Source organism: Procambarus clarkii, chromosome 62, assembly GCF_040958095.1.
Source record: "Procambarus clarkii isolate CNS0578487 chromosome 62, FALCON_Pclarkii_2.0, whole genome shotgun sequence".
Taxonomy (NCBI): Eukaryota; Metazoa; Arthropoda; class Malacostraca; order Decapoda; family Cambaridae; genus Procambarus; species Procambarus clarkii.
Window position 1 is genome coordinate 27,194,246 of NC_091211.1, and position 13,142 is coordinate 27,207,387.

General features: G+C 46.0%; 1 protein-coding gene across 2 annotated transcripts in view; it reads right to left on the reverse strand.

Annotated features, from left to right (window-relative positions):
* Positions 1–13,142, reverse strand: part of LOC123766391 (RAB3 GTPase activating protein subunit 1) — a 155,734-nt gene that overhangs the window by 24,687 nt on the left and 117,905 nt on the right. For both annotated transcript variants that reach the window (XM_069308414.1, XM_069308413.1), the window contains exon 10: positions 5,028–5,341. In XM_069308414.1, the coding sequence (XP_069164515.1) occupies positions 5,028–5,341 (314 nt within the window). The remainder of the gene's footprint in view (positions 1–5,027; positions 5,342–13,142) is intronic.

A 13,142-nucleotide genomic window follows, 5' to 3' on the forward strand; every position in this document is an offset into this window, starting at 1 on the left:
GTTCACACATTTTATAATATAAATATACCACAATTCACTGTATGGAATAATATTACTGCAAAAAAACTAAGAAAAAATCAATCAGAGACATTGAAATAATTAGGTAATAATATATTTGTGGCAACTGCCGTCTGACAGCTCGGGCGGAGTAGACCTCATCTGGCGAAGGCTCTGCCAACGCCCCTTTTTTGCCACACTTCCCTACCCTATTGCGGCTAAAATATGCCACCTACGATTTTTTTGTTATTTTTTCCGTGATCAGGGAACAAAAAACCAGCGTTGAATGTAATGAAACGCCATTTTCTGGGTGAGTCCCGGAGGCTCCCCGGAGCTATCCCAGGCTGATATGCTAATGTCAGACTTTGGCATCAGTCATGTGTATGGAGTTCTTAGGCCTACCGGGGACCACGGCCAGAACCGGGCCCCCTCAGAGAGGCAAGGGGAGCAATGGCCTATAGAAGCCCCCGTGTAGTTGGAAGCATTCTATGTCTGCCATCGACCGGAACAGGCACCCAGAAAGGTAAGCGCCCCAAAACAAACCCCTATTCTGGTTAAAATTGCTACCTAAAACCGAACTAGTGGATAGAACTCCCCAACCGAAAACAAGCAAACTAGTGTGACGTCACACACTGCCGCGCCGCTGTCTGCGCAGCTCCCCCCTCCCCGGGAGGGGGAAGGGGGAGCCCCAGACCCCCCGCGCCGGCTACCCACACCTCAGTTCTTGAGGCTGGATGTCAAAAACGCGAAAAACCGCCGACCGGAGGGAGGGAGGGATGCCGGGGAGCCTCCGGGACTCACCCAGAAAATGGCGTTTCATTACATTCAACGCTGGTTTTCTGGGGGGAGCCCCGTCGGCTCCCCGGAGCTAACTACCCACAGACAGAAAAAGAGGGACTTACCCGGGATGCGGTCGTCGCTCACCCCTCAACTCGAAGCCGAGACAACTGGCCGCAACCGCCGACCCAAAGCAACACAGGCCCGACGAGGCCCAGGGACATTCACAAGGTAACGAGCAGCCAGGACCCTGTTCGACCGCCAAAATCCCCGCGCCCGAATATCAGACCAAGACATACAGTGGTACCTCGGAATGCGATTGTCCCTGTATGCGAGATTTTCGGAAGGCGAGGTGTATTTACTCCAAAAATTTGTCTCAGAAGGCGAGGGTTACTTCGGGAGGCGAGTTTGGACGCGAGTTTGTTGATACGCGTACAGCCGACCTAGCGCGTTCGTCGCCCCTCCGCCCCGCCGCCCCTCAGTTTATTATTGTCTGGCGCTCAGTGACTACCCCCACATCAATTCTTCTCGCGGATTTTCAGTGTTTTGTTGGATTTTTGGTGATTTGTCTATACAATTTGTTATTATATATCTCACCATGGGTCCCAAGAAAGCCAGTGGTAAGGATAAAGGCCAGAAAGCTCCTGTGAGGATGACAATAGAGGAGAAACAAGAGATCATTCGGAAGCATGAGAACGGTACACGTGTTGTTGAACTTTGTAGGCAGTACAACAAAGCCACATCAACAATATGCACTATACTTAAGAAGAAAAATAAGATTATGGGTGCTAAAGTGGCAAAAGGAGTAAGAACATTAACGGCACAAATACTTGAAGAAGTGGAAAAGTTGTTATTAATTTGGATACACGACAAGGAGTTGAGGGGTGATAGTGTTTCGGAGGCCATTATTTGTGAGAAAGCCAGGGTGTTGCACGAAGACCTTCTAAAGAATACCCCTGCAACGAGTGATGCAGATAAGAAAGAGTTTAAGGCAAGCAGGGGCTGGTTTGAAAAATTTAGAAAGAGAAGTGGTATCCATAGTGTTACAAGGCATGGGGTTATGTGATGTGATTATGGAAGGGGACTCCCCTTCCAAACAGTAACTCCTCTCCTCCTCCCCCCTCCTCACCATCTTCCATACGCCTACAGCACTCGACAGTAAGGTAAGTAATAACTGGAACACAGTTTTGTAGGTTTATTTAGATGAATTAGGTATAAAAATTTAGTTTGATGTGGGGTTTTTGGGGTAGTCAGGAACGGATTAATTCATTTCCCTTTATTTCTTATGGGGAAATTAACTTCGGAATGCGAGTTTTCGGAAGGCGAGGCGTCTCCAGGAACGGATTAAACTCTTATTCTGAGGTATGCCTGTATTCCCAAAGACGGCAGCAAGAGCCGCGAACTTACGAACGTCATGGGCACGGGGATAGACCGCAGGCTGGCTGGACCTAATAACCCTGCGGACGACCTGAGAGACCCGAACCCGCGAACAGGGAAGAAGGGAAACCGGATCAACCCACAGCGCGTCCCCGGACACAGAAGCTGTGGCGCACAAATAACGGCGAAGCGCCGCAACCGGACACAAAACATGATGCACCCCCTGCCTGACCAACCAAGCATCAACCACCCATGGACCCCTCCGGAACGCAGCAGTCTCATTCTTTGCCAGAAAAGAAGGAGACGGCTGCAAACGAACAAAACTATCACCACGACCAAAAGAGCAGAAACCCCTGCGCCGGAGGAGAGCATGAAGCTCCCCTACCCGACCCCCAGAGGCCAAAGCCAACAAGAAAAGGGCCTTGGAAAAACAATCCTGGACCGAAGGGGCCACAACGAAACGAGGAGATGAAAGCGAGCACTCTGTCCAAAGACCAGGACGGCTCAGGCGACGCATGAGCAGGCCGGAGGTGAAACAATGCACGAGACAGCTTGCGAAACGGCGCAGACGTAACATCGATACCGAAAGCAAGCTGAAGCAGCTCCGCCAGCGCCGCACGATACGAAGCGACAGTGTTAGGCATAAGATGACGGTCCTGAAACAACCACGAGAGGAAGGACAAGACCACCCGAACAGACAAGGAGCTAACACGACGAAGACGCAAAAAGAAACGGAAGGACCGCCAGGAAACTTCATACTGCCGCCGAGAAGAAGCCCTAAGGCGGGACACCAACAAGGAGGCCACCTGATCACCATAGAGATGATGATAGACTCGAGTCAAAAAAACCATACGCGAAGACTCGAGGAGAAGATCGAACCAGCTACATGACATACCGGCCCGATCTGCTGAAAGAGGCGGAGCCGCGGGAAAACCCTCGGGTTCGGACACCGAGCAACCAGCGCCTGAAACCAAGGCTGGGCCGGCCACCAAGGGGCCAGAAGGACAACTCTCCCCCGGTAAGTCTCTAAGCGAGTCAGGACCTGGAGCAACAGCCGAACCGGGGGAAAGAGGTACAGGAACCCCCACCACGACCAGTCGAGCCGAAAGGCATCGACCCCGACGGCCTCGCAATCGGGGAAGGGCGCCGCATAAACGGGAAGACGCTGCAACCACGCCGACGCGAAGAGGTCCACCTCGGGGCGCCCGAACGTCTGGCAAAGCCAACGGAAGGACTCGTCGTCGACCGTCCACTCCGTGGAGAGGGGAACGAAGCGAGACAGGGCGTCGGCCAAGACGTTGGACACGCCCCGTACGTGAACCGCCAGGAGAGCCAAACCCCGAGAACTCAGCAGACGAGTCACCCGAAGAGACCAACCCCAAAGAGACAAGGACCGCATCGAACCCCCTCGGTTCAGGCAATGAACCTGGGCCTCGTCGGGCCTGTGTTGCTTTGGGTCGGCGGTTGCGGCCAGTTGTCTCGGCTTCGAGTTGAGGGGTGAGCGACGACCGCCTCCCGGGTAAGTCCCTCTTTTTCTGTCTGTGGGTAGTTAGCTCCGGGGAGCCGACGGGGCTCCCCCCAGAAAACCAGCGTTGAATGTAATGAAACGCCATTTTCTGGGTGAGTCCCGGAGGCTCCCCGGCATCCCTCCCTCCCTCCGGTCGGCGGTTTTTCGCGTTTTTGACATCCAGCCTCAAGAACTGAGGTGTGGGTAGCCGGCGCGGGGGGTCTGGGGCTCCCCCTTCCCCCTCCCGGGGAGGGGGGAGCTGCGCAGACAGCGGCGCGGCAGTGTGTGACGTCACACTAGTTTGCTTGTTTTCGGTTGGGGAGTTCTATCCACTAGTTCGGTTTTAGGTAGCAATTTTAACCAGAATAGGGGTTTGTTTTGGGGCGCTTACCTTTCTGGGTGCCTGTTCCGGTCGATGGCAGACATAGAATGCTTCCAACTACACGGGGGCTTCTATAGGCCATTGCTCCCCTTGCCTCTCTGAAGGGGCCCGGTTCTGGCCGTGGTCCCCGGTAGGCCTAAGAACTCCATACACATGACTGATGCCAAAGTCTGACATTAGCATATCAGCCTGGGATAGCTCCGGGGAGCCGACGGGGCTCCCCCCAGAAATGAACACTTCTATAAGACGAAAGAATTTTTTGGAATTTTTTTTTTTTGTTGCGCCTGTGGGTGTGAATTCCATTTGGGCCCCTAGCGGTTTGAGGGTTAACTGTAGCCTCTATTTACCCAACAGTAAAATGGGTACCTGGTTGTTAAATGATTTTGCGGTGTCATATTCCAGGAACATAGGATTCAGGACTTGCCCGAAATGCTACACGTACTAGTGACTGTACAAGAATGTAACAACTCTTGTGTATGTATGTATGTATGTATGTATGTATGTATGTATGTATGTATATGTATGTATGAATGTATGTATGTATGTGTATTATATATATACAGTATATAGATATCTATAGATGGGATCCAATGAACAGTGTGTTTATTAAATTGTCAAATACAAGAAGACAGTCTCACAAATCTTGCTGAATTTGGAAATCCGACTGTTCATAACATTAGATTCAAAAGTCTACTGAGTGAGACCATATGCTAAAAGTTGGAAATTAAATGCATTACAATTTAGTTAAAAGTATAAAATTCATATAAAATATAAAATTACCCAATTTGTATTATTCAGTATGCATCTATAAAAGCTAATTAAAATTTAGATTATATAGTAAACCAAAAAATTAATGTTAGTACATGCCCAACAGTATTTACAACTGCAAATTACACTTAGAACAGTGTCATATTTCAATACTTGACATATTCCAAGTTTTCAAAATATTATTAGAATATACAAAATATTAAAAATAAATATTTTTACCTTGAAGGACTCCATATCTGAAAGCAAAGAAGCAGACATCATTCGTGCACGAAGTTGGGATCCCACAGTATCTGTTCCCAAGCGTAGTAACACATCTGCATGTTCTTCAAGCCGGTCTTCTGTCATTGGTGCTGGTTCTTGGGTATATGGAATGAATAACTGCTCATTTGTTTTAATAAGCCTCAATTTTCCACAGCGCTTTAAGCGACCTTCTGGCTTGTCCCAGGATGGACGGCTACCATTGGACTTCTCTTCTTCCTCCATTTCTTCTTCACATTCATAGAATTCATCTTCATCATCTACCTCATCATTATCTAAAAATATTAAGTTCAAAATTACTTTTAATCTTTATCCTTTCTCATGACAGGTGAAATGAAGCCTTACCATTATCAACTTTTCTGTTCAGTGCTTTTCTCATTAAATTGTCAACATGCATTGAAAAATTATTCTGCCTTCTTCACTGCAACCATCTTTGGTCATTATTGTTTGATGTCATTAATATATATTAATATACTGTACAGTATATGAATATATATACATTCCAAAGATGCAATTAAAATACTTTTAAAGAAGTTATATTATACTGTACATCTACAATGTAATCCAGTGTGATGTAATCCGTCACTGGAGTAATGTTGCATTCCTAGGAGAGGATGACCCGTCATATTCGGTTCTCTCCAGTCTACTCGCGCAACTCCTCAATTTCTTGTAATTTGCTTTACAAAAATTTGGTACTCGAATAGCAATTTTTCTTATGCAACTTTTCCATGCTAGGCTAACTGCAAATTTCCTTAAAATCACTGTTCCCTAATATGTTCTTTATTTCAATATTATTTACTTGTGTCTCCCTCTGGCCAGCACTAAGGCTAATACAGTGGTACCTTTGTTTACGATTTTAATCCATTCCTAGAGACAGTCGTACAGCAAAAATTCGTAAACCAAAACACATTTTCCCATAAGAATAATGTAAATTTAATTAATCTGTTCTACACACCCAAAAATCTTAACTTGAAAATACATTTTATACAGAATACTACTTATAGATTTTTGCTATACAGTACTGTACAGGTACTTTACCTTTATTGAGGACTCTTCATGGCGTAAGGAAGACGGTGAGGAGGGGGAGAGGAAGAGAGAGGTGTTAGTATTTGGAAGGGAGTTCCCATTCATTATAACATCCGGCACTGATGCTATTTCTGGGATACACTCTCTCCTACATTTTGCAGGCATACCACTAGGACCTGGTTGTGGCTTACTTGCTTGTTTGTCTCACTAAAAACCCGTCTATAGTTACTTGTTTTTCCCTACGTCTTAATATTTGTTTGTAGTGATATATCATGTCTTGTTATCCTCTATCGTCATCCTCAACTATTTTCTTAGGTTGAACTTTACCACTGACTTGAGACCCATGGCATTATATGTAATAAAAACTTTTATGTTCAGAAACCAAAAATGTAGAAAAACAATGAAATTCTTTACAAAGAATTAAAGTGCGGTTGTCATTAGTACACCAAGCGTGCCTCGCCTGCGCCGCACCCAGCAGAACCACATGCTTGCTCGACCCATACAAGTATCAACAGACAAATCGTGTTCCAAGGCAAAATCGTGTTCCAAGGCAAACATCATACACCAATTCAAATTTTACAAAGAATTTGACGTTGTAAACCAAAAACCTGCGTTGAATGTAATGAAATGCCATTTTCTGGGCGAGACCCGTAGGCCTCCCCAGAGCTATCCAGGCTGATATGGATATTATTAGACTTTGGCATCAGTGTGAATGGAGTTCATATTCATAGGCCTACCGGGAATCACGAGCCAGAACCTGGCCCCTCAGAGAGGCACGAGGAACAATGGCCTATAGAATTGCACATGTAATTTGGAGCATTTTATGTCTGTCACTGATTCAATTGATGACTGATGGATTCAAAAGGTGACACCCCTAGGGACAACACTTGCATCAGAGGAGCTCCAGCATATTTCAACAATCCTAAGTATTGTAGTACAGGTTGATGATAGTGAGTGGTGTCCCAGAGAACATAAAGGTATAGTGCTTTTGAAAAATAGTTGAAATACAGGAATGTGCTAAGGGAAGTGAAAAATTGGATGAGAAAAGTTGCCCTAGTGTTTCCAGTGCAGAGAAGAACATTCAAGATGGCCGCCGGCAAGAGGAAAAACATAAAACAGAGCTTGATTTTGCTGGATTCAATGAAGAAAGCATTGATATAAGCAGTCTACACAACAAGTTGGTAAAATTAGATACTATAGTGAACTCTCATGTAGAAATAATTAGTAAATTGGTAGAAAGTAATGACCATTTGAATAGCAAAGTTTATGTCTTGAGGGTTTAGTGAATGACTTGCGCAAGGATAAGAATCAATTGGAAACAAATTGCAAAAGCCATGGAAGAAGAAAATAACTCTTAAAAATACTTTGGAAGAAGTTAAAGTAAATTTAAACATAAATGACTACAATAGGTTAGGTAAGGAAATTAAACATGGAGAAACAGCTTTTGTCAGCACAGATGGAGGAAGTTTACACAGGGAATAAGAACAGTGCAAGAAAGATATGCAACTCACTTATGCACAAGTGGCCAAGGAGAAGGAAAAAATTGAAGAAGCTGTAAAGGAAGCCAAACACTGCAGCAACCAGATAAAACAAACATTAGGCTGGAAGTGAGAAAGGAATTGGCATCTAATCCGAAGTTAGTGCAAAACTCAGTTGATCGGAGTAAATCCCTGATATTTTTGGTTGCAAAAAAAAGGAAATAACATTAGGTCAGAAAGAGCTGTAGAAGAAGCGAAAGTATAATAATGTCCATATCAGCCTGAATAGCTCCGAGGACCAAAGGGGCTACCCTCAGGAAAATCGTAATCTAGGGCAGTTGTAAACCAAGGTACCACTGTATAGTTTTCCTATGTTGCTTCTGTAAGTTTTTGCTCAAAAAATGAGTAGTCCACATTTTTTTTTAAATTCTTCTGGGTTTGGATTCTCCATTTAATTGGTTCAGAACATTTACTAAAAATTTGAGTTACCTTAACAATAATACAATACAGTAGAACCTAGATTCAATGTATTGGACCAAACCCAATTCACTGAAATGAGTGATTCATTGCACCCAGAGATGCCTCCAGGGTGCATTTCCCACACTCTATGGGCTAATTTCACTTACAAAATTTTATTTTCATCCTTTAACAGACAACTACCAAATGAAGAAGTCTGCAAAAAAAAAATAACAGCATCTAGATTTCTCATGTTCCCAGCTTCAAAACTCTTTTTTCCAAAATTGCAGGGCTATACCTGATTAACACTTTGGCTGCACTAGCGGGCCACCTGCAGTGCAATGCAAGGTAGGCTGTGCGTTGCCTGTGAGCAGACAACCACACTCCAATGTTTATACTCTTTACAGTTTTTCTCACCTCAATTTTCATGCTACGTCATTCATTTTGGTTCCATAATGTTTGCAATAAAATGCTCTAAAGAGATATATGCATACAAGGTCAAATAGAAATTCATCGTTACCAATGAAATGAGATAAAGTACATCGACATGCAAGAAAAAACTGGCTTTTGTTTACAGTAGTTATTCATTACCGACATTATTTGTTACACTATATCATTCATTTTTTTTTTGTTTGTTTTGTGTTTATAAAGGCAGTAACAAAAAGTACCCGAGGTAAAACAACCAGAATGGGCACACGTTTCGATTCGAGGGTAGGGTGGGTGGGTGGCCACCCACCTACATCTAGCTGGGTTGGTGGCTACCTAGCGTGGCAGTGTAATGATGGCACATGGGTATAGAGAGAACAGGAAGACGTTGGCGAGCATTTTAAAACAAATTTCACAATAATCAGACAACAAATGGAATTTTAACAAATATTTGGATTTTGGACGGCATTGTCGTCCTCTTGCGAACTACTGTACTAGTGTTGATTTAGGACGACAATGATGTTATCCAGAAGCGAAAGTGTTAAACTAAAAACCTTGCCAACCCAAACTGAAAAACAAAATTTGACTTTATATATTCAATAGCTTTACAAGGCTCCAACTGTTTCTTAAAATGTTGAGTCCATCTACAAAATAAAAAACGTGATTGGAACCATACTGAAATCAGTCCATGCTCTATGGGCTGATTTACCAAGCAAAATTTTAATTTTATCCTGTCATATGAAGGACAACTTCCAAGAGAACCTGTTGTAAAGAGATTTCACTACATCTAGCAGATTTATCATGCCCAAGCCTTGAAACCTCATTTTCAAGGGAAAAAGAACACAATGAATGAAAACTGGGAATCTCAAAATTTAAAATTAACCATAGAATTTGGTTTTAAATAGGCTCACTGGCTTTCCAAGGTCCCTTACTATTGCTTATAATGTTGCACCCATCTATGAAAAACATTAACAAGTGTGATTGGAGCCATAATAAGAATTACCTTTTACCTAACAAAAAAAAACAGCATTGAATGTAATGAAACGCCATTTTCTGGGTAGAGCCCCGGAGGCTCCCTGGAGCTATTGGACTGATATTAGCTATTATTAGTATGGGACTTCAGTCATATGGAATTGTCATGCCTACTAGGGGACCACTAGCCAGAAAATGGTCCCCTCAGAAAGGTGCAGGGAGCAATGGCCTATGAAACTCCCTTGTATAAAGTTTTCATGTCCGCCATTGACCGGGGTTTGACACCCAGAAAGATAGGCGCCCCAAAACAGACCCCAACTGGTAGGAAAATTGTAACCCGAGACCGACAGAGGCTAGAAAACTTCCCCTGAAGGCAAAACAAGAAAACAAGCAACATGTCATCACACCATGCGCCGCTCGTTCGCTACCCCACCCACCCCATGAGGAGGGGGGGGAGGAGGGGGCCCCCAGCTGCCGGATCATCAGTTCGTAGACCGACTAAATGTAACAAAAACTGCCGAACAGAGGGAAGGAGGGTGCTAGGGAGCCTCCGGGGCTCTACCCAGAAAATGGCATTTCATTACATTCAACACTGGCTTTCTGTGGGAAGCCCCATTGGTTACGTGGAGCTAGCTATCCAAAGAGCAGGAAAAAGAGAGACTTACCAAGGAGGGGCCTACACCGCACGACCCATGACTCAGACGAGACAACTGGCTGCAACTGCCAACCCAAGATGACAAGATTGCTGAGGGCCCCCCGCATTAACAAGATATAGGACAGTTAGAACCCTGTTCGTCCTTCAAAACACCCGCACCGGAATGTCAGCTCAAGACATGTTTCCAAATACAGCGGCCAAAGTCGCAAACTCTCGAACATCATGGGTGCGAGGGTAGACCAGAAGCTGGCTAGACTTAACTCTGTGGATGACCTGAGAGACCCAAGCCCTGGAACAGGGAATTAGGGATACTGGAGCAACCCGCAATGCATCCTCGGACACAAACGCCAAGGCATGCAGGTAACGCATAAAGCCGCAACCGGACACAGCACACGATGCACCCCGCCCTGACCAACCAAGCATCAATAACCCACGGACCCCTCCGGAAGCCCTCCATCTCATTCTTTGCCAGAAAAGGAGACGGCTGCAGATGAACAAAACTTCCACCTAGACCAAAGAGCAGAAGCCTCTGCACCGAAGGAAACCATGAAGCTCCCCAACCCAACCCCCAGAAGACAAAGCCAACAAAACCAAGGCGTTCTGGAAACAATCACTGACTGAAGGGACCACCACAACTGAGGTGAAGAAAGAAAGGAGAGCACCCAGTCCCAAGACCAGGTCGGCTCAGACAGTGCACGAGCAGGCCAGAGGTGGAAAAATGCATATAAAGCTTATGAAGCAGAGCAGAAGTGACATCCACCCCGAACGTACGCTAAAGCGGCTCCGCCAGCATCACGCGATACAAGGTGACAGTATTCGGCATATGATGATGGTACTAAAACAACCAAGAGGGAGGAAGGACAAACAACCCGATCAGAAATCGAAGACAATCTATGAGAGACAAAATGTGCCGAAAGAAAAGCCGGGAAACTTCATATTGGCATACAGACGAAACCCGCAGGTGTGACATCCACAATGAAGCCACCTGATCACCACACAAGTGGTGATAAACTCGCGTCAAAAAGACCGGACGAGAAGATCGGAGAGAAGATCAAACCAGCCACGTGCCAGACCGGACTGATCTACTGAAAGAGGCAGAACCGTGGGAAGACCTCTGGGTTCGGACACCGAGCAAGCGTCTGAAACCAAGGCAGGGTCAGCCACCAAGGGGCCAACAGGACTACTCTCCCTGTTAAGTCTCCAAGCGAGCCAGGATCTGGAGCAACAACTGAACCGAGGGGTTGGGGGAGTAGAGGTACAGGAAACCCCACCCCGACCAGTCCAGGCGAAAGGTATTGACCCTGATGGCCTCGCAGTCGGAGAAGGGTGACGCATATACCAACGAACTCCTGCACCGTGTTGTGAGCCCGATAGATAAACGGACCCCACCGACCCTGGTAATCACTGGTCACAAAGCCCCAGCCAGGAAATGCCACATCCGTGAACACATCGAGTGAGGGCTCAGATAGATGACATGGCACTGAACCCCCCAAAAAAAACCTGAAGAAGCCGGCAATGCAAGAACCGACACAAGGCTTCTGGGGTCCGAACCCAGCGATCACGAGAGTGGCGGAAGGGATATCCCCAAAGGAGTCAGAACAGCTGCCGAAACCAGATCTGACCCAACAGGTAGACCAGCATGACGAAGTTCAGACTCCCACAAAGTTGCTCGAACAACCGACGAGTGATCTGGGTGCCTCCAAAAACAGCCGAAGGCAGGACTGCAGCCGCTGCAACGTCACCAGAGGGAGAAACAAGTTAGCGGTTTGAGAGTCCCGAGTCCCACACAAGTTGATTGTGCCATACCAGTTGATTGACAGTTGAGAGGCGGGACCAAAGAGCCAGAGCTCAACCCCCACAAGCACAAATAGGCGAGTACACAAGATCCAGCCAAGTCCGAATCTGAAAGGGAACCAAGTGGGACTTCCTCCAGTTCACCAAGAACCCAAAACCGGTGAGCTGGAAAAAACCAAATCCCTGACAAGGGAACACGTGGACCAGCTGGAAGCCCACACCAGCCAGTCGTCGAGGTAAGCCAGAACCCGAACACCTAACAGATCACAGATCACCATGACCTGGGTAAGGCGTGTGAACACACAAGGTACTAGATTGAAGCCGAATGGAAGGTACAAAAGTGGCAAGCCTGTTGCCCCACAACAAAACCGAGCCAGTCGCCAAACCCTGGATACCTGCTTGATGGGGTTCTGAGAGTTCTTCTACTCCCCAAGCCCGGCCTGAGGCTTGACTTGTGGGAGTTTGAAAAAGCAGTGAGCTTTTAACTGCGCTTGGGCTCTATTTTATTTGATTGACTTACTCTTTGTGTTCTGTTCGACAGGAAATTGAGTATCCAGGGTCCTACTTTACCAGTTATTCCCATTGACCTCATTTTGTGTGCCATCACTCCATGGTCACATTTGTCGAATGCCTTTGCAAAGTCTGTGTATACAACATCTGCATTTGCTTTTCTTCTAGAGCTTCTGTGATTTTGTAATAGTGGTTGAGTAACTGACAGACAGGATCTTCCTGCTCTAAATCCATGTTGTATTGGGTTGTTTTCCCAATTCCTAATCACTCTTTCAAAAACTTTTATTATGAGAGATGTTAGTGCAACTGGTCTATAGTTTTCTGCCAGGCTTTACTACCCCCCTTGTGCAGCTTAGCTGTATCTGCTGATTTAAGTGCAGCTGGTATCTCCCCTGTATCCAGGCTCTTTCTCTATATTATGCTGAGCGCTCGCACTACTGGTACTTTACATTTCTTAATGAATATTGAATGGAGATGATTAATTGAGACGTGCCAATACGCATCCCGGAGGTCCAGGGACACCAAGCGCCCGACTCCTAAAGCAGCCAGACCTGGGACAGAGTGGTCATCCAAATGTAGAGGTAAGAGACCCACGGGTTCAGACGGGACAAATCCAGAATGAACCACAGGTCCACACAGCCCCTTTTGGTAATTGGAAACAGACTGGAAATCCACCTGAGGGACACTGTCATTTTGACCACACCCAAGCAAACCCAGTCCAGGATGACCCAACAGGATGCAGTGGAAGAGGCTTGGCCT